General features: G+C 44.4%; 1 protein-coding gene across 6 annotated transcripts in view; it reads left to right on the top strand.

The window, feature by feature from the left end:
- The window catches only part of ZNF385C (zinc finger protein 385C), a 168,942-nt gene that overhangs the window by 38,232 nt on the left and 107,488 nt on the right, over positions 1–23,222 (top strand). The window contains exon 1 of one of the 6 annotated variants that reach the window (XM_082194909.1): positions 7,823–8,188. The exons of 4 other annotated variants lie outside the window; for them this stretch is intronic. In XM_082194909.1, the coding sequence (XP_082051035.1) occupies positions 8,023–8,188 (166 nt within the window). In that variant the 5' untranslated portion in view covers positions 7,823–8,022. Of the gene's footprint in view, positions 1–7,822; positions 8,189–23,222 lie in introns of those variants that run through there. One more of the 6 variants, XM_082194908.1, reaches the window with a different exon arrangement.

Raw genomic sequence — 23,222 nt, 5'->3', positions numbered from 1 at the left:
TTAAAGAGCGGGTTTCCCTCAGAAGGAGCGGGGCATGGGGAAACCCACTCAGACCTATGCCTAGAAGGTGTGGGTCAAGCGGAAAACTGCTTGCACACATGCTTTCTTCTAGGCACGGCACAAGCAGAAGTGTGGGTGAGCCCTTGAATGATGGCAATGTTATTTGGACCGTGTGAAAAACACGCATACACGAATTGCGTCAAATCTACTTTAAACTGCCAATGGTCCAGTGCAGCAGTGGGGGATGATGTACCCTGCCGGCTATGAGAGTTCTAGAAAGAAATATCGCTGTTTTGGAAGGGGAGCATTTTTCTTGTGCACTGTCCTAGGTTCAATCCCACACCTCTTGGGTTAAAAAATCCAGGTGGCAGAGCTGGTTAAATATGTCTCCTTGGCCCGTCCCAACTGAGGCTTCTTCATCTGGGTTTCCAAATCACAGGCTGCTCAGTTCAACAAGGCTTTCGCCTCCTCTCAATAGGATACTATGCTGTGTCCTGCTTCAGCTGCATTTGAGAGCTTTCCAGGTTTCCTTCAAGGGCCTCCATCTGATGCTGGGATTGCTGTCAGGCCACTCTGACCTCTCAGAAGTGCTATTAGTTGCTCCATCTTGGCCACTTTACCGGCTCGCAGTTTCTCTCCACAGGAAATGTTTGCCTTGCATTTCCATTGTACTCAGAGAGACTTGTAAGCAATGGTAAAATCATACAAGTTAACAGTAAAATGCAGCAAAATACAGCACAATACAATGAAACGGCATAAAGTAGCAACAGTAGTAAAAAGCGGCAGGTAAGCAGGTGTGGTGCTGTGGGACGTGAGTGGCACTGTGGGTTAAACCACAGAGCCTAGGACTTGCCGATCAGAAGGTCGGCGGTTCGAATCCCCGCGACGGGGTGAGCTCCTGTTGCTCGGTCCCTGCTCCTGCCAACCTAGCAGTTCGAAAGCACGTCAAAGTGCAAGTAGATAAATAGGTACCTCTCCGGCGGGAAGGTAAAGGGCGTTTCCATGCGCTGCTCTGGTTCGCCAGAAGCGACTTAGTCATGCTGGCCACATGACCTGGAAGCTGGATGCCGGTTACCTTGGCCAATAAAGCGAGATGAGCGCCGCAGCCCCAGAGTCGGTCACGACTGGACTTAATGATCAGGGGTCCCTTTACCTTTACCTTTAAGCAGGTAGAACCAGCTTTAAAAACAAGGGTTGGCATGGTCACAGAGAAGGCTCTTGTGCCTTCGCTTTCATCAGGATGTGGCAATGGGCCTCCGCAGCAGAACTTCAGGAGCAGAATTGATCCTTTAGGTATCCTGGGCATTCCTTTTCTGACACCACTGTTGCATGTTTCCTGCTTTCCTGAGGAATGAGAGGTCCAGGAGCAGAGCAATGGGTTTTATTTTATATATGAACTAGGCCCTAAATGGAGTGGTCCTGTTTTGGACCTGTTCAGCCAGCCTGAAACAAGATCCATGCATCTTCAGGAGGGTGGGAAGGAAAGGAAAACAACACTTTTCTTTCCTCCTCCCCGATGCCAGCCTTCTCCTGCGATATAGCTCATGGAGAAGTCAAAATGCTAATCGATAAATACAAGTTCAGCCTTTCTTGGCTGAGGTAGCACTCTTGCAAACTCGGGTTCACAGTTACCAGTTTAATTTTAGATCTGCATCGTTATTATTAATCAGGGCGTTTTTTCAACCGGAACTTGCTAGAACTCAGTTCCAGCATCTTTCAAGGTGAGCACCATTGCCATTATAAGAGAACAAGGGAGGTGTTCATGGTGCATTCTGGTACTTCTTTTTCTAGAAAAATAGCTATTATTATTATTATTATTATTATTATTATTATTATTATTACCATTATTTCTGTTCCTCCTAAAAAAGTTCAGAGCAGCAGGTGTCAAAATGTAAAACAACACTATTAAAAGTAAAACCATATTTAAAATATATAAAAAACATGCAAAACAGTCAGGTGCCCTCACATCAGGGACAACTTTCTGACAGTAAGAGCTGTTTGTCATTGGAACAGTCTCGCTCGGTAGGTTGTGGGCTCTCCTTCCTTGGAGGTTTTAAAACAGAGGTTGTATGGTTGTCTGTCATGGATGCTTTAGCTGAGATTATTGCATTACAAGGGGTTGGACTAAATGACCCTCGGGGTCCCTTCCAACTCTACGTTTCTTTGAATTAACAATGGGCTCATCCAGACTTCCGCTTGTCCTGCTGCTTTCCCCAGGGAAAACCGACGCTTGATGTCTATTGGCTTTTCTGTGGATTGACATTTGCTCCGATTCAGCACTAAAGAGTGGGTTTTCCCGGGGAAAGTGGCAAGGCAAGTGGGAAAACCTCCCAGGCCTGTGCTTCTTACGCACAGGACAAGCAGAAGTGTGGGCAAGCCCAGTTCCAAAGTTGGCAGAACAGTATCTATCATCTATTGAATGCCTGAGTGAACAGAGCTGTTTCTAAGTTCTAACGGGATGTTAAGAATGAGGGACAAAGATACACCTCACCAGTGGAACAGGGAACTGGCTCCAATAAGACTGTGCCACAAGTCAACACCAACCAAGGAACCACCCTTGGTGGCCCTGCCAAAAAGGCTTTACTTGCCAATCTTGGGACCTAAACTGATTGACACTGGAGGAAGCACTGGGTTTTTTTGTACTTGAATTGTATTGACACCTTGAATTGAGCCCGCTATCTCACTTGCAGCCACTGTAGTGCTTTCAGGACCAGTGGAAAGCTTCTGTATAAATGATTTAAATAAGTAATATCCCAGCCCCAAGAAACCTCAGCCTCGTTGCTCAAGATAGATTGCATCTCTTTTGGGCAGGAGGCAAGTCGCTTAAGGACTCTCTGTACAGCACCTAGCATAGTGTTGATGCTAATAAGTGTGTGTTTATAGAAGTAGGTAAGTGAGCCTCTAAGATGAGCTGGGCTAAAGGTGAGGAGTGCTGAGAAATATTATCACTATCGGTGAGAGCAAGGTGGAGAGTAGAACTTTAAAAGCCCTGAGTCATACATTTTAACGCCCATCTAATCATTTCTGGATTTATGTGCCGGTCACCAATGAAGGTCACACATCTTTATTATGCTGATGAGAGCAAGCCAACTCCAGCAGCTTCCAAGCGAGCTGATTGCCATCTTACAGGAGGTCTGAGAGATTTAATTTCGGGAATGAAGTGTGTGTATGTATTCTTGTAGCAGCTGAGCCAGAGCATTTGCAGGAGCCCAGCTTGCATGGTTGGCTAAATCAGGTTGCACGCCCACCGTCTATTTTAAGCATCAAATGGCGTGGATGTTGGGAAGTGCGCCAGCGCCATCAATTGTAAAAGTACTGTAGCAATCAAAAGGTTCTGTCAACAGAAGTGCTTGCAGTTGACTGCATTCCTGGCAGGAGGAAGAAGGCTTCAGCCCAACTGTTCCTTGTCTCCTTAGCTGAAAGAAATGCTAAGTCATATTTGTGTTTATGGGCGATAGTCACATACTGTGAATGGTTTGCAAACACCCTTATGGTTTCATAAGTGGAAGTTGAATTTTGCCACCAGATTAACATTTTGCAGCGAAAGGGACTTCAGCAGGGTTTTCTGAGCTGATTCATGATAATCCACCCCTGCTTCGGTTAACCCAGGTTCTTGTGAACACACGGTATGCATCAACGTTTTGTACTCATTTCAGAAACAAAAGCTCACACCTTTTTATAAAACGAAGCTCTATTCTATACCAGTAAGCTCTCTTTTATCAGCTGTGCGTTTATTATACGAGACCTTTGCATCTTCAGATTAGCTTGCTTTATATTGGGCAGATCACTTGTTGCGGAAATAGTAGCATTAGTAGTAGTCAATTACTGCTAGTAATTGTTGTTGGCACCTGTCTGTTTCAAGAGATAATGGAGTGCACCTCCAGGGGTGAAGTCAAACCACTGTGTTAGCAGCACCGAAGTGACCTCCCTGGGGTGCAAACCTGGTGTATGGAGGTCCAGATGACAAGACTCCCTTCTTGGCCTCACTGATGTGGTCCAAAGGAATAATAATAATAATAATAATTTATTATTTGTACCCCGCCCATCTGGCTGGGTTTCCCCAGCCACTCTGGGCGGCTTCCATAGAAACAAAAAATACAGTAAAATATCACAGATTAAAAGCTTCCCTGAACAGGGCTGCCTTAAGATGTCTTCTAAATGTCAGGGAGTTATTCATCGCTTTGACATCTGATGGGAGGGCGTTCCACAGGGCGGGCGCCACTACCGAGAAGGCCCTCTGCCTGGTTCCCTGCAGCTTTGCTTCTCGCAATGAGGGAACCGCCAGAAGGCCCTCAGCGCTGGACCTCAGCGTCCGGGCAGAACGATAAGGGTGGAGACGCTCCTTCAGGTATACTGGGCCGAGGCCGTTTAGGGCTTTAAAGGTCAACACCAGCACTTTGAATTGTGCTCGGAAACGTACTGGGAGCCAATATAGGTCTTTCAAGACCGGTGTTATGTGGTCTCGGCGGCCGCCCCCAGTCACCTGTCTAGCTGCCGCATTCTGGATTAATTGTAGTTTCCGGGTCACCTTCAAAGGTAGCCCCACGTAGAGCGCATTGCAGTAGTCCAAGCGGGAGATAACTAGAGCATGCACCACTCTGGCGAGACAGTCTGCGGGCAGGTAGGGTCTCAGCCTGCGTACCAGGTCGAGTTGGTAGACAGCTGCCCTGGATACAGAATTGACCTGCGCCTCCATGGACAGCTGTGAGTCCAAAATGACTCCCAGGCTGCGCACCTGGTCCTTCAGGGGCACAGTTACCCCATTCAGGACCAGGGAATCCTCCACACCTGCCCGCCTCCTGTCCCCCAAAAACAGTACTTCTGTCTTGTCAGGATTCAACCTCAATCTGTTAGCCGCCATCCATCCTCCAACCGCCTCCAGACACTCACGCAGGACCTTCACCGCCTTCACTGGTTCTGATTTGAAAGAGAGGTAGAGCTGGGTATCATCTGCAAAAAGCCGAGCAATATGTCTGGCACCAGCTTGCATGCAGGAGTTGCTGGAAAGAGGCCATCCAACCGTCTTAGGGACTCTACTCTAGACTTGTGTAGGGTTTACTCCTCCATCTTTGCTTCTCCAGAATATATCCTGCAAGGCGGCAGAGGTTTAGGATCAGAGTTTTTCTTCTCCTAGAAGCCTTTCCAGGTTGATGAGCCCCACCTGCCCCTCGCTTCCATCTGTAGCATATCACTAATGTGTCCATTTTAGAGACTTGGCAAGAGAGGTCAAGAGCAAAAAAGTGGTGCAAAGTTCCAGTATGTTTTGGACTCTCTGCTGAAGAAAGAAGGAACCCCAGGCTATGGCAATTGCTTCCGTAATATGTTAAATAGGAGTAGTTTGCCATCTCTAAATATAAGACTACAGGTGTGATGGCAGTGAATGTGTGTGAGGAGCTAGAGTCATGATCTCCTGTTTTATAAATCTGGTCTTCGTCCTGTGTTGGGGCTTGAACAACGGTGTTTACAAGAGGGCAAGTCTTGACCCAATTAGAAAATTGGGTCACCAGAACACCAGAGTTAACCTCTGGCTCTGGCCTAATGGCTGGTCTGTTGCTAGGGGCCCCTTCCACCCCCCTTGTCACTTATTCGACTTAATGCAATGGTTTTTATTCATTAATGTTGTTTATTGTAGATTTATGTAATAAATGAAGCAGTGAGATTTGTCAGGGCGAACATAACAAAGCTCCAAGTTAAAATGACATAATAAAAATTCTAAAAACAAAAATAAAAAGGCATAAAACCCAATAAGATATTTGGCTAAAATTTATTTGTTTTGCTTTTCAGTAAAAAGATCTGCATGGTGCAGGGAAAAGAAACATTTAACAAAATTTATATACTGCTTGATTGTAGTAAAACCTCTAAGCAGTTTACAAGAAATATTAAATTATCCATAAGAATCAACGATCAAACTAGATAACCACCTAGTGCTAGGTGAGCCACCTTGGGGAGAGCATCTATGAAGAAGGTGACATGCCAAAAATGGAATTGTTCATGGATTGTAAACTGTGATGAGAATTTTTTTTTTTTTTAACCTTCTGACAAGTAACAAGTTTGTGTCTGGTCTGCTGTAGCAGGCTGTATGTCATCTAGCATGCAAATTAAAGATAAATAAACCTTCTTTCCCTCTTTGGCAGCTTCCATGAGATACTCATGCCTTTTGGTTTTTAGCTCTGCTGGGTTTATGTTTATTTTTCTTGCTCCTTTAGGATTTTCATTAGTAAAGTTGGGAATTAATCACATTTGTTGAGCAACAGAGCATTTGCTGCTTCCAGTTTGTTAGATGAGTTGGTGAAATGTGGCGACGGCAGCAGGGAAGGCTTCCATATAAACCAGATTCAACATTCGTTTGTAGATGTGTTACAGAACATAATGTGTTTGCCAATAAAACCTGTTGCTGTGAATTCAGGCCAAATATCTCTAAGTAGAAAGTGTGTTTTCTCTCCTTCTCCCACCCGATATAGGCGATAGATATGATCACGCTTCTCACCAAGCGAAAGCTGGCAGTCAAGGCTGTTGTGGGTTGTCACTTTTTATTTCCTGATTGGAAAGAATATATTTCCATAGCACGGAGCAGCAGCACACCCGTGGGATGAAAATAAATCTACTAACTTTCTTTCGAGTGTTCACAGCTCATTCTTCACCCGCTGTATCAGCTTGACTTTGCAATAAATAAAAATACACATCAGAAAGTCTAATGCCATAAATCAGTCACACGTGGACCTGTGCTTTCTCTTTCACTGAGTTCTAATGGAGAATTTGTGTCCTCCCCATGCAAATAGTAGCTCCAAAAGAGTGGTCTTTGAGAGGTCTGCAGCAGGTGACGAAATGGTTAAACTCTCCCTCCCAATCTGTTGTACCCTGATAATTATCAACCTATGGTGGCTGCTATGTGCATTCCTTTATGCCAAGATGCATTTAACTTTGCTGAGATCAGAAGCTTTCGTTGTAGTTTTAATAGCGACAGGGGCTCCAAAGAAGATGACTAAACTGTTTATGTATGCGACAACAGCAACTAGAATATTATATGCACAGAAATGGAAAGAGCAGGTTTCAACGAAGGAAGAGTGGCTTTCAAAAGTAGTGGACTGTGCAAAAATGGCAAAGCTGACGGTGAAATGAAGAGATCAAAATGAGCTTTTTATAGAAGAATAGAAGCCTTTCGTGGACTATTGAAAAAAATACCATAGTCAGATGAAATCATGGGCAGGATTTGAGATAAAAGCAGTGGAAGAAAAATGATAAAATAATGGTAATAGAGAAACCTTTGTAATAAATAAAGATATAATGCAGTAGAAAAGGTTTGAGTAAAAACATGGTGGGGTTGGGAAGTCATGAATCAGTGTAATGATTTGATATGAAGATAGTTGTGAAAATGTTTGAGAAATGAAAAACAAATTGCACAGCAAAGGACTCCTTTGTTGGTGAAAATAACCACCTAACTTAAATTCATTAGTTGGACTCAGACATCAGTAGGTTCACTTAAAACTCAGGACTCAGTTTGTGATGTGGTTGAGTCTCAGAATCTGCAGGGTTCAGCCATGGTATTGAAACCCAATGTGTGAAGTAGTAAAGGTGCCTCTGAACATGTGCAGAGTGTACACCCCCCACAGCCCCGCAACTCTGAATAACCACATGTGCACTTGGGGCATACATTTCAAGTACATTTCCAAGCAGTTCAAGGGGTCTTGGTTTTTTCTAGTGGCAAATATCCGCGTGTGACCTCAGGCGTGGCCTTCAGGGGATGACATGAGATGACTTCCCATCCATCTCCCTCTCTCTTATAGGTCTGATGTCAAGTGCATTCTGCGTGTTCTTGGCAGGCAAGCGATTGCTACGGTTACAAATGAGCACCAGTTGGCACCTGTTCTGCCTTGTAACCAAGTCTAAGGACTGTCGGGTTTTTCTTGCAAGCACCTTAGCTCAAAACTTTGGACTTCTTGCAAGCACCTTTGCCTGGGAAAGCTTCTCTGGCAGGGGGGAAAAAGTGGTCACTGGTTTTTAGTTCACAATATTGGAACTTGCATGGGAGGAATTCCGATCGGCAAGACTGAAACACATCAGGAAATCTTGACCAGACCTTTGCAATTAGGGTGCCGGCTCTTTCTCCCTGGCTGTCCTTCGCTTAGACGAAGCGGAGCAGGCAGCAGCAATCAAGGGGTGGAAACGCTCAAATTTGGCATCGTTCACGGTAAGACTTTGTCCTCCTGACACAATTAGGCTAAAGATACTGACACATCCCCTCTTTTAAACCCTTGGCTTGAATCGACTGGGAAGTCTGATTTTAACAGCTCCTCATAGATAGTCAAGAAGATGACTATATTTTCCTTTGCTTCTCTCCCCCCCCCCTTTCTTCCTTCAAGCTAAACGACCAGAAAAGTTGCCAGTTAAGAGAGCTACTAAAAATAGAATTTAAGACCAGTTTTCTGTTCTGCTGGATTTTAGTATTACAGGGAGTTTTTGCTGAGGGTTGTGTCTGCTGATCTCTAAGCATGCTCTCCTGTTGTCGTGTACCGAGGTGAATGAAGCATTTTAGAAAGCTGGAGGAGCCTCTGCTGGGTCAAGCCAAGGACCTGTCTAACTTCATAATTCTGTTTCCAGCAGTTCAAGGGGGTCTTAGGTTTTTCTAGTGGCTGCCAGAAAGCTTACAAGGGCAGGAAAGCTACAGCTTTGTCCTGTTTTTCTCCGGCAGAGGTATACCATCTGTGAACATGGAAGTTCTATTTAGCTGTCATGGTGAACGCATTTGTCTAACCTGTTGTTACTTTTTAAGCTGTTAAATCTAATGGCCATCATTACATCTTCTGGCAGCGAATTTTCTGAAGTTATTTCATGCATTGCACAATTACCTTTTTCTGTTCAGAATTTACTGCCTATCAAGTTCACTGAGTGACTAGTACTGTTGGTTTGTAGTGTTATGAACGTAAACAAGAAACCCACTCCCCTCATTCCCTTGATAATTGAATGAACCTCTAGTATCTGCCTTCAGAGTTATTTCTCTCCCCCCCCAAAGCCCCATGCACTCCAGTCCAATGATCATTTGTAGTATACTTTAAATTAAAAATTGAAGGGGAAACTAAATGGGTAGTATTTGGGTCCTAGAACTATGCAAGGTTGTGAATCCTAAGGGTTTGAGTTATACATCACCAGCTACCACTATGTTCCTTAATTGTGACACATGTGTTACACATTAATTGTGACACAAGAATCTGCTTCCCCTGGTATTTTAAGGGTTTGAGGGGCTACAGTCCTAACTTCACATACCTGGGACTAAGCTGCATTGAATTAAATTACACTGGGGTTGACATTGTTAGGATTGCATCCTTGGTCCTGATTATTTTGCCTGCTGTGCTGTTGGTTGATGTTTGGATGCCTTAATTTGTTACATTTGAAAATTTTATTATTGCTAAATGGTGTTGTTTTTTTATGTACTCCGCCTTGGTGCATCCATATGGATGAAGGGAGGGCAATGGATCTTTTTCATAAATAAACAAACTGAAAATAAGTCCAGTTCTCTGGGCACTTTGCAAAACTTAAAATACAAAACACAGCTTTTAAAAGCTTCAATAAAGCTTCCATTTCAATATCAAAAGACTCAAAAAGCTGCAGCATTGATCCTCGGGCAGAACATTTTCTTGAAAACCTCCAGAGAAAGAAATTGCACAAGAAACTTATTCTACAGTAAAGTTTAAGAAGCTTTCCCTTACGTTCCCTCTAGTTCTGTCTCCTCGCATCTTTCTACCAAGGCGCATTTATCTCCTCCTCTAAATGCACACAGAAAACCTGCGTATACTTTTCTACTGTTGGGCCTGTGTACAGCACGTCTTCAGATCAGAAAGGTGCCTGCAGGCCTTTCAACAAAATGCCGTCTTTTCCAAGGCTAGAATATGTTGTTTCCTTGAAGCAACTTGGTGGGAGGACAGAGGCACCATTCACCAATGGTGTGCAGACAGCTGTATCCCACTGGTTGACCAGAGACGAACAGGCTTGGAATTATTTGAATCAATACAAGAACCTGTCAATCTTTTTTAACCAGGTGTGATAGTGGAATAGGGGCACGCTGCCAAAGCAATCCTTCTTTCATAGCATATTCAATTTACGGATAGCAGGGAGGAGAGAAAGCACATTTTAATGATTCTTATCATAGCTCCTTTCCCTTTCAATCCATGCATATACCTGCTATTTTGCTTCCCTGGCCCTGTCTCTCTAAATCAGCTTTCCCGGGCCCAGTGCTCTCCAGGTGATTTTGGATCCCACTTAGCCCCAGCCAGCATGACCAGTGGTCAGGGACAGTGGGAGTTGAAATATACTCGGCGTCGAGAGTGGATTTCATGCTCTTTATTCAGCTCATAGTGGTGAGGAGGAATTGAAGTTCCCCCAGAATGTCTGCTTTATATACATTATTTACACAATGGGCCCCACGTGATTGGCTAATTCCAGAATTCACCTGTAGGCTAATCAGGTTGCGGATTCACTTCCACCTGGAGCTGGCTTGGGTGGCTCCTGTGGACCAACCAGACTGCTGCATTCTGAATCCTATTGTTCTAGGACCAATCAGACTGCTGCATTCTGAAGCCTATTGTTCTAGGACCAATCAGACTGCTGCCTTTTGGATCCTATTCAACTCAGTACATAACAGGAGTTGTAGTCAAAAACATCTGTAGGGTACCAGGTCAGCCTGGATAGCTCAGTTGGTTAGAGCATGGTGCTGATAATGCCAAGGTTTGCAAGTTCAATCCCTGTATGGGACAGTTGCATATTCCTCAATTGCAGGGCCTTGGACTAAGATGATCCTCAGGGTCCCTTGCAACTCTACAATTCTCTGTTTTCCATTGTCACTTTCCAAACAGGTTGGGGAAGCCTGCTCTATAGTTTTATAGGTTCCTTGTTCTGCCTTTGTCCGAGTGAAAACATTTCCTGACTGTTGCAAGTCATGCAGTGTGTGGAACCAAGCAGTGTTCAGTGCAGGCTGTGCAAGCTCATTCAGAGCAAAGCTTTTGTGATTTAACAGGAGTGAACATACTTGCCTGGGGCACACACACTGAAGATGTGGACCCAGACCATGTATTTATTTACTCATGTTCTCTGTGCACCCTCAGCCATTGTTTGGCTGTAATTTGATGAGTTGCTTTGGAGTCCTAAGGTGTCTTTCACCTTGGCCTGTGCAGCTTAGAGGGAACTTGTTAAGAGTCTGGATTCTGAATTTCAAGGGCTTGAGGTCCATGCACTTGTGGTCCTCTTCACCAGAGCTTTCTGACTTTATTGATGTAGATTGGTTCTGTGCAGCCCTGTAAAAGAGCCAGTCACCTGGCTGCCTGTGTGACAAGTAATTTTCCTCCAGGCAACTGGGGAGTTACCCCCACCATACGTGCAGACTGTTTTTGTGGATTGGTTTGCAAGGCTGGCTTTTGTAGTCCAGGATGCTTTCAATTAAATTCAACAGGCAACACACCATACTTGCAGGTGAATCAATATGGTTAAAAAAAAAAAACGGGGGTCAATTCCTCAGTAGACAATTTCTCAGACAAAGTAGAACATCCTACTTTGGGGGGGGAAAACCCCCCCTTTTCCTCAGTGCTTACGGTATATTCTTAGTTTGAAAGTTATCCTTTTCAAAGAACAATACCTTGAGTAACTTCTAACAAAATTAGTAACAAAATAAAAAAGATTCAAGAACCACTATAACTTTATCATGCAATTTGAGGTCTATTTGTTTGTCCTCCTTTCTGTTTTTCCTTCGTCTTTCCCCCTTTCCTGCTTTCTGTCTTTAAAAAACAACAACAATTAGTGTAGTTATATTCCATGAATTTAATAGAAACTGTGAACAAAATCTGTAACAGATTTAATAAAAGTTCTATGCCTGTGCAAATCACTCCAGCAGTTCTTCTTCCTATTGTATTGGTAATGTAGGGCACTTAAATGTTGTTCAGTGACAGAAGACATACTTTGCATGCATGTAGTAGCAGCAGTTTCAGTCACTGATGTTATTGGTTTAAGCCTCACGCAGCGGTTCTCAACTTGTGGGTCCCCAGATGTTGTTGGACTACAACTCCCATCATCCCTGAGCTCTGGCCTTGCTAGCTAGGGGTGATGGGAGTTGTAGTTCAACAACATCTGGGGACCCATAGGTTGGGAAAGGCTGGGAGTTGTGTAAGAGAGGCAGGATTGGGAAGAACCACTACCTAAGAATCTGGGGGATTCCTGCCTTATCCCAATCTTTCCAAATGCCTGGAGTAGCTTTGTAACTACATTCACAAATTTATCTTTAATAAGGTGAAGAATGACTGTGAATACACTCTTGCAATCAATGGGACTTGAGCTGCATTGATTTCAGTGTGTCGAAGCATGACTGGCCCTGAATCCATGTATAAACAGATAAATATGCATAACCTACCCCCACCCCCACCCCAGTACAGTGGTACCTTGGTTCCCAAACTCAATCCGTTCTGGTAGTACGTTCGACTTCCAAAACATTCACAAACCAAGGCGCGGCTTCTGGTTGGCTGATTGGCCCCAGAAACAATGCCGACGGCCAAAATGGATGAAAATATTCACAAACCGGAACCCTTACTTCTGGGTTTGTGGTGTTTGGGAGCTGATTTGTTTGGGAGCCAAGCCGTTCGGAAACCAAGGTACCACTGTACTGACATGGAGAGGGATTTAGACAGGCCGCCGAATCAGTGTTTAGCTCACTGATCTGTACATACAGATGACAGGTCTGTGAAATCTGGCTGGAGTGGACTTAACACCAGTGCAGAACCTGCTGTAGCCATGGATAAAACAATCTGACTGTTGCAGGAAGATGACCCTTGAGGTCCCTTCCAACTCTTCGATTCTGTGAGTCCATGATTCATCAGTCTTAGATTGCTCACTCAAATAGTGTCAATCCCTATCCTCAGGCTATTCCGGCTCCCAGTAGTTTTAGTAAGCTGGTTGCAGCCTTTGCAGTGACTCTAATTTACTTGCTTAGAACATGACGATCTGAGAGCTGGAGGTAAATCCGTCACCCAGCAGGGGTGGCAGAGGAAAACGCCAAGTCTTCTGTGGTAGCTGTAACTTAGATGTAATTGAGTAGGATGACACACTTGTCCTGAGGCTGTATTTGTCTCCAGCCCACACAGGCCGGGCATATTCTTTTGGGAAGGGGATGCCAGAGGAGTGAAGGTTGCAACTCCTCTTGACCCTTTGCTGCTGTCTTCGATACAACTTGTAGTGGAAAATGGCTTCACTAGGGTACATTTGCAATAGCAAAATGTTCCAGCTTTATAGCTCTTTCACGTCTAGAGCTTAATTTCCAGACGGGCCTCAACTCTCAGCACTTGTTTTCCCTGCTGACAAGTAAAAACTATGCATTGATCATTCCCAGATATTAGTAGGGTTAACATTCTGAAACAGTATCCGCCTGTGGGACAAATAATTTAACTGGGTTTAAGGTAGAGGTAAAAGGCCAAAGCAATGTTGATTGACAAAATTATTTCTGGTGCCACAGTTGTAGCAAGTTGGGGACTTGTTTTAAAATAAATAAAAACTCACCCTGGCTTCATCACATGCTCAGGACAAAGGTGGACAGGTAGACCTAGAATAAGGCTGGAGACCTTAAGTTTGTGTGTTAGTGGGGGGAATACAGGGAGAGAACTGAATGGCCCCCTGCAGCAACACATTGCCCAGACTGTGAGGTTAGCTGGTTTGTGAAGCTTTATAATATTTCTAAACAGCTGGTTGGCCCTTCAGCATCACTTCTAGGGCAAAGAGGATCATGGGCTGCTGTTGAGATCTCACAGCTGGAAGGACCTGTAGTCTTTCCCCTGGACAGCAATCCAGGTACCATAGGGAGTCTGGATTTCCCCCTGCACTCCTTCTCTAGACAGGATGAAGAGTAGTATGAGATGTGGTGGCCAATCAGCCAGGATGCTTCCCCAACCATCATTGCTGTGTTCTGCTAGTCAACCTCTACTGGGGTCTACAAAACCAAGAAACTCCTCATCCTGCCAGATTTTGACAGGTTCCGGCAATAAGGTGCAGTGGCAAGTACTTTTTAAATCAAAAGTTGCGAATCTGAAGCACTGAGCCAGCTCCTCTGTGTGTTTCCCTTCTGCAGTGTCAAGTCCAGATCTGGCTCCAAACACACCTTACGAAATGAGTCACTCTGGCTTCCTTGTGCAGAACAAACTGTATGGCACTCTTTTTAAAAAGTGTTTCTAACTGATGGCTTTTTCATTTTTCTTAATTTAATTGTTTTTTGAATTTCTGAAATTTTAACAAATGTAACAACACATAATTCCCTTACTGTTTTGACTTCCCACCCTTACCTCCATGATGTTTTTATTCCCACCCTTTTTTTTACTGCATTATGAAACATACTTTTACCTATTACATATTTCCTCTTTTGCAATTACTTTTTCCATTTCCCTTACGTTTTGGGAAGCTTTTAATGTTTGATGTATTATAGTATTTTAATATTCTTTTGGAAGCCGCCCAGAGTGGCTGGGGAAGCCCAGCCAGATGGGCAGGGTATAAATAATAAATTATTATTATTATTATGTGCTCATATTTCAAATCCTGCCCGCGATTTCATTTGACTATGCAGTGGTACCTCGGGTTAAGAACTTGATTCGTTCTTAAACTGAAACTGTTCTTAACCTGAGGTACCAGGTCCATTCTTAAACTGAAACTGTTCTTAACCTGAGGTACCACTTTAGCTAATGGGGCCTCCTGCTGCCGCCACACCGCCAGCGTGCAATTTCTGTTCTCATCCTGAAGCAAAGTTCTTAACCCGAAGTACTACTTCCGGGTTAGCGGAGTCTGTAACCTGAAGAGTCTGTAACCTGAAGCGTCTGTAATCCGAGGTACCACTGTGATACTTTCTCAGGTAATCCAAAAGGGGGGTCCACTCTTCAATAAAAAGTTTTGTTGCTTTGGTCTATTAAAATTAAAATGGACTGTGTGGAAATGGAAAAACTGACAGCAAGACTAAGAGTTCTAATTGACAGCTTTTTCACCTTCCAACCCGCCAACAGGAAGTCCCGAAAAGAGATGTTCTCAAGTTTGAGAAGCTGACATTATGCTGGCTTGAGAGGATGCCAGGCTGCAGAGGCAGCAAATAGTTCCAACAGCGATCAGGACAGTGCCTTTTGTATGGTGTTGTGCACAACAGAGCAGATAGATACTCATAAATGGCTCCATCCTGGAAGCAACCCGGCTGTGTGAGTGGGTGGAGCAGCAGAGCAACCAGTTATTTAGCTAGAGGTGTGGTGGAATCTGCATCTGCAGAGATCATTAAGAGCCGTTAAACAAGTGTTTGGCTGGATTTGTTTTCAGCGGCATCGAATCCTGTGGCAGGAGTAACTGGAGAACCTTTCGCAGTTACTTCCAGCTGCCTATCGGAGGGTTTCCATAAGTGGAAGAGGGATGCACAGTCCTTTGACAATGGTAGCTGTTATTTAGCTGTATTCATGCTTCAGCCTCAAGGATGTGAGTGGCGCTGTGGTCTATAAACCACTGAGCCTCTTGGGCTTGCCGATGAGAAGGTTGGCAGTTTGAATCCCCACGATGGAGTGAGCTCCTGTTGCTCGGTCCCAGCTCCTGCCAACCTAGCAGTTCAAAAGCATGCCAAAAATTGCAAGTAGATAAATAGGTACCGCTGTGGCGGGAAGGTAAACGGCATTTCCGTGCGCTGCTCTGGTTTCGGAAGCGGCTTAGTCATGCTGGCTACATGACCCGGAAAAACTGTCTGCGGACAAACATCGGCTCCCTCGGCCAGTAAAGCGAGATGAGCGCCACAATCCCAGAGCTGTCTGTGACTGGACTTAACTGTCAGGTGTCCTTTACCTCTTTTTTTATGCTTCAGCCTCAGGGAGGTGAGCTTGATTTGACGCACTTGACTCATCCGTCCAACTTGATGGCTTTGTAGTTCAATAATTGAGCGCAGCAATCCTTTAAACTTAACTCTGTTATGACCCAAGCCTCTAGTACAGTGTTTCCCAAACTTGGGTCTCCAGCTGTTTTTTGGACTACAAATCCTATCATCCCTTGCTAGCAGGACTAGGTGTGATGGGAAACGTAGTCCAAAAACAGCTGGAGACCCAAGTTTGGGAAACACCGCTCTTGTACAAGGGTGGCTAGCCTGCGGCCCTGCAGATGCTGTTGGTCTCCAACTCTCATCAGCCCCAGGCAGGATGGTTGTTGGCCAGGGATGATGGGACTTGTTGTCCAGCAACATCCAGAGGACCACAGGCTAGCTACCCAGATACCAGAAGCATACTTCTTTGTAAAAGAGCAGCTTTTCTTACGTCCACCACTGTGTGCAAGGCCGCTTGAAAAAGGCCTTGAAATTAAAACTCAACACCTTTAGCATTCCTGTGCACTTGCACTGCACCTCTGGGGTGAAGGGAAAGCGTTGCTAGGAAGTGGGCAAATGTTGCTAGGTTTGTGCATGCTCTGTCTGGTGACAAGCTCCTTTGATGGCATGCCTGCCAGCAATATGAAGTGTGCAAGCCTAGCAACAGTTTCTTTCCCCTTCACTCTGTGTGTCCCAATACAGCTGTATCCAAGTGCAGTGGCTGATCTCTTTTTATTTGGCATTAGTCACACTCTTTGCTCTGGGAAAGACTAGGGCTGGGCGATATATTGTCCAAAACCGGTTTAAAGTCCACACTGTATTGTGATAGAGGTTTCATAATTTTTGACCTGGCAATATATCGTGAATTGTGTGTGTGTGTGTGCTATGCAAAAATCATACTGTGGGAAAAACCATGAAGCCTACATAGCTTCTACATAGCTCCATCCTTATTGTGATATACAGTGGTACCTTGGGTTAAGTACTTAATTCGTTCCGGAGGTCCGTTCTTAACCTGAAACTGTTCTTAACCTGAGGTACCACTTAGCTAATGGGGCCTCCTCCTGCTGCCACGCCGCTGGAGCACGATTTCTGTCCTCATCCTGAAGCAAAGTTCTTAACCTGAGGTAATATTTCTGGGTTAGCGGAGTCTGTAACCTGAAGCATATGTAACCCGAGGTACCACTGTATAAGTATATCACAATGTTTTTTTTAAAAAAGGTAAAGGACCCCTGACAGTTAAGTCCAGATGACTCTGGGGTTGCGGCGCTCATCTCGCTTTACAGGCCGAGGGATGTGGCCAGCATGACTAAACCGCTTCTGGTGCAATGGAACACCAGAGCAGCGCACGGAAACTCCATTTACCTTCCTGCCACAGAGATACCTGTTTATCTACTTGCACTTTTTGGCATGCTTTCGAACTGCTAGGTTGGCAGGAGCTGGGACAGAGCGACAGGAGCTCACCCCGTCGCGGGGATTCGAACTGCTGACCTTCTGATCGGCAAGCCCAAGAAGCTCAGTGGTTTAGACCACAGCGCCACCCACGTCCCTAGATCACAATGTTTAGTTGGTGATAAATCATGATGTTGAAAACCAGGTATCGGCCAGCCCTAGGAAATAATGTCATTGTTTTCATCTGTTTTCATTGCTGTCTTTTGGACTATCTGAAAACAGACTTTTGAGTGCTGGTGGTGGTCTTTGGAAAACATGATTGTACTGCTCTCCAGTTGTACTGGAGACATAATTGTAATGCAGCCAATAAGACTTGGATGGAGGCACCATTTCCCATAGTGTACACCAGTAGTTTCCAACCCCATTTTTGGTTGAAGAACCCTGCAATGTGTTGTTACATCCAGCAGAAACCCAGCCCCTCTCTATGCCTCTAAAGTTGTTGTTTTTTTAAAAAAAACCACAGCTAAAACTGGTAATATGTAATTTATTTAAAAATATAAGATTGTAAAATTCAGTGGACACTCTCCCACCTCGCCTAGCAAATCCTCAGAGAACTCTGGTTGAAAAATATAAGAGTGCATGCACAGGTACTTTTGCTTCTCATCAAACAGACATTGCTGGTTTAAAGTACCAGGGGGGAAAAAGAAACATATTCCATTCAATGGAGATGAAAGTGAAATGAGCGTCTACACAGCAATCAGTCTTCAGCTCTTTGGGAAAAAAGAACATGTCTTCTATCTACAAAACTTCATGCTGATGTGCACATTTATATACAGTTTTGGGCACAGTGATCTTAAGATGTTCAAGGCAAAATGTTTGCAAAATATAGACATAGTCTATTTATATACTGCATTTCCCACAGATTTGTGCTGAAAGTAGTTTACAAAAAAAAAAAGAAAGCTTAAATACAGTAATGCATGCATGGCCGCTGACTTGCGATGTCTCTCAAACAGGATTATCATTAGCCACATTTGTGAAGGATGGATCTGTCACTGGGAATTAGATATGAGAGTAATAGGAAAACTCGTGCAGCTGGCTGAAGAGCTTTTTGCTGAAGTGTGGTGTGCTTCACAAGCGGAACCTATGCAGTCAGAAGTAAGTGCCACTGACTGCTTATGACGGCTTGCAGTGACGCTGATCCTAATAAATTGGGTATTATTCTATGCACTTCTGGTTCCTCCCTTCCTGTGTGTACATGCACAGCTGCTGACATTTTGGGGGTCTCCTTCAGGGCATGGCTATGGGAGCTGTCACAACTTCCTCTTGCACTTCAAAATTTACCACTACACCACTGTATCTGGCTGGCTAATGTTGGAAACAGATTCCTAGGCTTGGAATGAGATCCTTTAGGATTAACTATGAGAATTATTGGGACGTGGGTGGCGCTGTGGGTTAAACCACAGAGCCTAGGACTTGTCGATCAGAAGGTCGACGGTTCGAATGCCCGCGACGGGGTGAGCTCCCGTTGCTCGGTCATTGCTCCTGCCAACCTAGCAGTTCTAAAGCACATTAAAGTGCAAGTAGATAAATAGGTACCGCTCCAGCGGGAAGGTAAACAGCGTTTCCGTGCGCTGCTCTGGTTCGCCAGAAGCGGCTTAGACATGCTGGCCACATGACCCAGAAGCTGTACGCCGGTTCCCTCAGCCAATAAAGCGAGATGAGTGCTGCAACCCCAGAGTCGGTCACGACTGGACCTAATGGTCAGGGGTCCCTTTACCTTTATGAGAATAATTACATTTCTAGAAATACAAGCCAAATCACATAAGGAAAGCTTGCAGGACAAACAAGGAGCCAAGCTAGATAGGACACTGGAGATCTGAGACTGAAGATCTCATGGCGAGGAAATTGCACCGAAAAAGTGTGGGATGAACTCATGATTAATGGAAAGATGTGTAAACACTCAGCAAGCAAATCGGGATCAACGCTCATGGTCACATAACCACCTTGTAAACAAATTGGAATGAATGCTCAGGGAGGAAAAATGAGACACAGTCTGACTTTCTGCAAGCAAAATAAGCTGAATAAACAGGTCATCTGCGGGAGTCCTTAAACCACAGAGAGGCAGATGTAAACACTGGAAGCCTGTTCTGCTTTGCATCACTGAAGACTTAGAACTTACTGTTGGGGGCGGAGAAGCTGCAAGTTTCAGGTTGCTGATTTTTGTGTGTGCCAAAGACCAGTATCTACATGGGAAGGTGCAATTGCATAATATTTTCAATAATATTTAGGGAGAAGGCTGAATGAATTGGCCTTTGCTCTTCCCCTCCCACCTGGTAAATAAAACCTTATAGGCATACACTAAATGGTTAAGGAGTTGTCCAAGGTTCTAAAAATACAGCCTCCTTGGGCTACCAAGAATTACTCTCCATAACTTTCCCCTTAAAAGTGTGTGTTGGTGTCCCCGAGAGAGTCTCCCCTCCCTTATCTACTTGTGCCCTGTCTGTAAACCAGACCCGTTTCAGATTTATTTGTGCCATTCTGAATTCTCGCTAGCATTTGTCACTGCCATGCACCTGCTCCACCTTTTCCGCTTTATTCCCCCCCCCCTTTTGCGGCATTGTGTTTTATGGCATTATTAAGATTTAAAATAGAAAAAAGACCCCGGGTTATGGACTGTATTACGAGAGCTATAAAACTGACCTCAGGGCATTATAAATGAGGAGGCGAGCCTCTCTTCCTGACAGCTTGCTTACTGTTTTCAGATTTACTGTCAACCCAACGTGGTTTGGGAGTTGTAATTCCTACAACTGGCCTGTTGTTCAATGGGAGTGTGTGTTTAAAGTTAGTTGTAGCTAGAGAGCAAGAAAGGAGTGAATTATCCACTGTAGCAGAGAGCTTGGAAGGAAGAAACCAATTCTGATTGTGCAGATAAAATATAACTGAATAGCGTTCTACAGGATATGTTGCTAGTGTGTGAAAACAGTCCAGATCCAAGGATCCTCAGGTATGTACCTCCAGATGGTGGAAATGTCAGGCGCCATCTTGGCTCCCAGGCATCTATCTTCACTTGGTCGCAAGTGGCCGATAACAAAGTGCAAAATGCGCCTGGCGAAGTTCGAACACTGCATCTATCCCCCACCCTAGTTTATACAGTGGTACCTCAGGTTACCTATGCTTCAGGTTACATAACGCTTCAGGTTACAGACTCCGCTAACCCAGAAATAGTACCTTAGGTTAGGAACTTTGCTTCAGGATGAAAACAGAAATCGTGCTCCGGCAGCGGGGCAGCAGCGGGAGGCCGCATTAGCTAAAGTGGTGCTTCAGGTTAAGAACAGTTTCAGGTTAAGAATGGACCTCCAGAACGAATTAAGTACTTAACCTGAGGTACCACTGTAATGAAAAGACATATATCATATGTATCATATATCAGGCATGCAGCTCATTAATATTGTTTCATATATTTCAGGGCTTCCATTCTAGTGCTGAACAAACTTACAGGGCTAAGCCTCATTGTAGTGTAACACAAAAATTCTGTACTGTAGAGTGTTTCTGTCCAGTCTTCCAGTTAACCAGCCATGCCACTTACAGGACACTCCATTCCAGTCCTCCTCCCACCCAATTTTCCATCCTTTATCAATAGTCTGTCAGCTTTCCCTGCCCAGTGAGCACACTCGATCCTCATTCATCTGCTACAGGGGTTCTCCCCCTTAGGATATTATTTTCTAAAGATTTTTTGGACTTCTCCAAGTCCATACTCATCTCTTCCCCATTCCCAAAATTGTATTTTATAGGATTTTTTAAATTGCACAGCAAAAAAACCCCACAAAACCTACTCTGGGGTAATTTGACCTGTAACGCAAATATTGTAGCAAAGAAAAGTTAAGGAGAACCTAAGGTTGGCTTTGTGGTCCACACTCACCTCTGAACTTCAGAAATGGAGCGAAAAAGTATTGGCTGTGCAAAATGAGATGCTGGATATAATCTCCCTTGGACTTTAAGATCTTATATTGAAACTCCCTCGAACTTTGTGATCTCCCTTGAACTTTAAGCTCTTACACTGAAACTTGGTATGCATGTTCATGACACAATTCTGCATTCAAAGTTTGATGGCTGGCCTGATCTGTGGGACTGTTTTTAAGGGAGTGGCAGGAAATATATATTCATTGCAGGCCCGTGTAAACTGTTCATCTTGAAGAAATGACAAGGCTTCCCAACTGGAAAGTCAGATAGAAAAGAACCCAGTCAAACAGCAAACCGGGAAATATAATTTTGTGCGCATGTTGTTGAGGGGGTATAACAGCGGATAGCTCAACCTTATTATGAAGTGATGCCTCTTCAACTATGTGATTTACCTGTCTGTCAGGCTGGGGAAATGGGAGACAGATACCCGAGCATGTTCAGATGCTTAGGTAAAAGGGAGCAGTGTTTTCCAGAGGCTTAGCACTTGGCAAAGTCACATAAAAGTGCAGAGTGAATATTGCAGGCTTGGTATCATGTTGCATTTTGTTTGTGTTGGGGTGAGAAATGGCTCTCTGCGCTTACACTTTTTCCTGCGGTGGTCCAAGCAGCCCTTGCTTGGAAGTAGGGGTGCTTGAAAAGGTATTAATGCAAAGTGCTTTTTTGAGTTGTCCCGGAGTGTGACTTCTGACCTTCTTTTATTTCAAAGAGATTTAGACATCTGTCAAGGATCTCTTGCCATCCATCATCCACATCCAGTGTCCCTTTTCCTCCTTCTCTCTCTCTCTCCAACCCCTCCCCCTCACATTGCTGCTTGTTCTGACAGCTGCTGCTGGAAGATCTTCCTTTTTTATTTTAAAACCCGGGCCACTTAAGGTCTTGTTAGGGGACAGAAGTTTGTCTGCTTTAGCTGAGGATTTAAAAAGAAGAAAGAAACTTGCCTAATGCATCTTGGCTGCCATAGGCTCTTGCTCGGGAATGCAGTGAAGCAGCTGTAAGCGAGCCATGTGCAGAGTGATTTGCCCTAACCACTAAGCAGCCACAATAGCTATCTACACAGATGGATGTAGCTTATCTTTCATAGAATCATAAAGATCATAGAGTTGGAAGGAATCTTGAAAATAACCCCCTACGATGCAGGAATATCCAGCTGCCCCTTACAGGGATCAAACCTGCAACCTTGCCATTACCAGCACTACAGTCTGACCAACTGAACTATCTGACTTGGTCATAGCATAGCTTCCAAGAAGCCTTGAGGCTCAGTATTGGACCTCTAGAGCTGCTTGCTGTGACCTCACAGTTAAATTGCTTTTCTTGTTCCTTTGTTTATCTTTCCATGGCTACATAGGCAAGGCTGAATTTGCCCTGCTGTGTATTCTGTGTACTTCACAAATTCCCGAATCAGAGGCTGACACTGGAAATATGGGCCCAGGGCTGAGCCCCGCTTGAGGTTCAATCTCAAATTATACATGACATTAATCGCATGCCATTGTTCTCTGACATATTATTTTCATATCTCAAGAAGCAGGCACAGGTATCATTTCCCCATCTCAGGGGGAGGAGTCTGTTCAGAGGAGAAAAATGGACAGAGAAGAAAGGGTCAAAATGTACTGGTCATCGGCTGGAGACTGCAGCATGGGCAGTTGCTTTAGAAAAGGACATACAGTCGTACCTTGGATCCCAAACGCCTTGCAAGTCGAACGTTTTGGCTCCCAAACGCCGCAAACCAAGAAGTGAGTGTTCCGGTTTGCGAACGTTCTTTGGAACCCAAGCTTCCAATGTGACTTCCACAGCTTCTGATTGGCTGCAGGAGCTTCCTGCAGCCAATCGGAAGCCACACACTGGTTTCTGAATGTTTTGGAAGTCAAATGGACTTCTGGAACGGATTCCATTTGACTTCTGAGGTACCACTGTATGTGTATGTGTGTATGATTAGTATTATATACAGTTTAAGGACATACAGTTGTGTGTGTATGTATGTGTGTATGGTTAATATTATATACAGTTTAAATCTAAGACACAGAGATGGTACTTCTAAAAT

Source organism: Podarcis vaucheri (genome assembly GCF_965113315.1).
Source record: "Podarcis vaucheri genome assembly, chromosome: 13".
Lineage (NCBI taxonomy): Eukaryota > Metazoa > Chordata > Lepidosauria > Squamata > Lacertidae > Podarcis > Podarcis vaucheri.
Note: the sequence above shows the minus strand (reverse complement) of the source record. Positions and strands in the feature narration are given on the sequence as shown.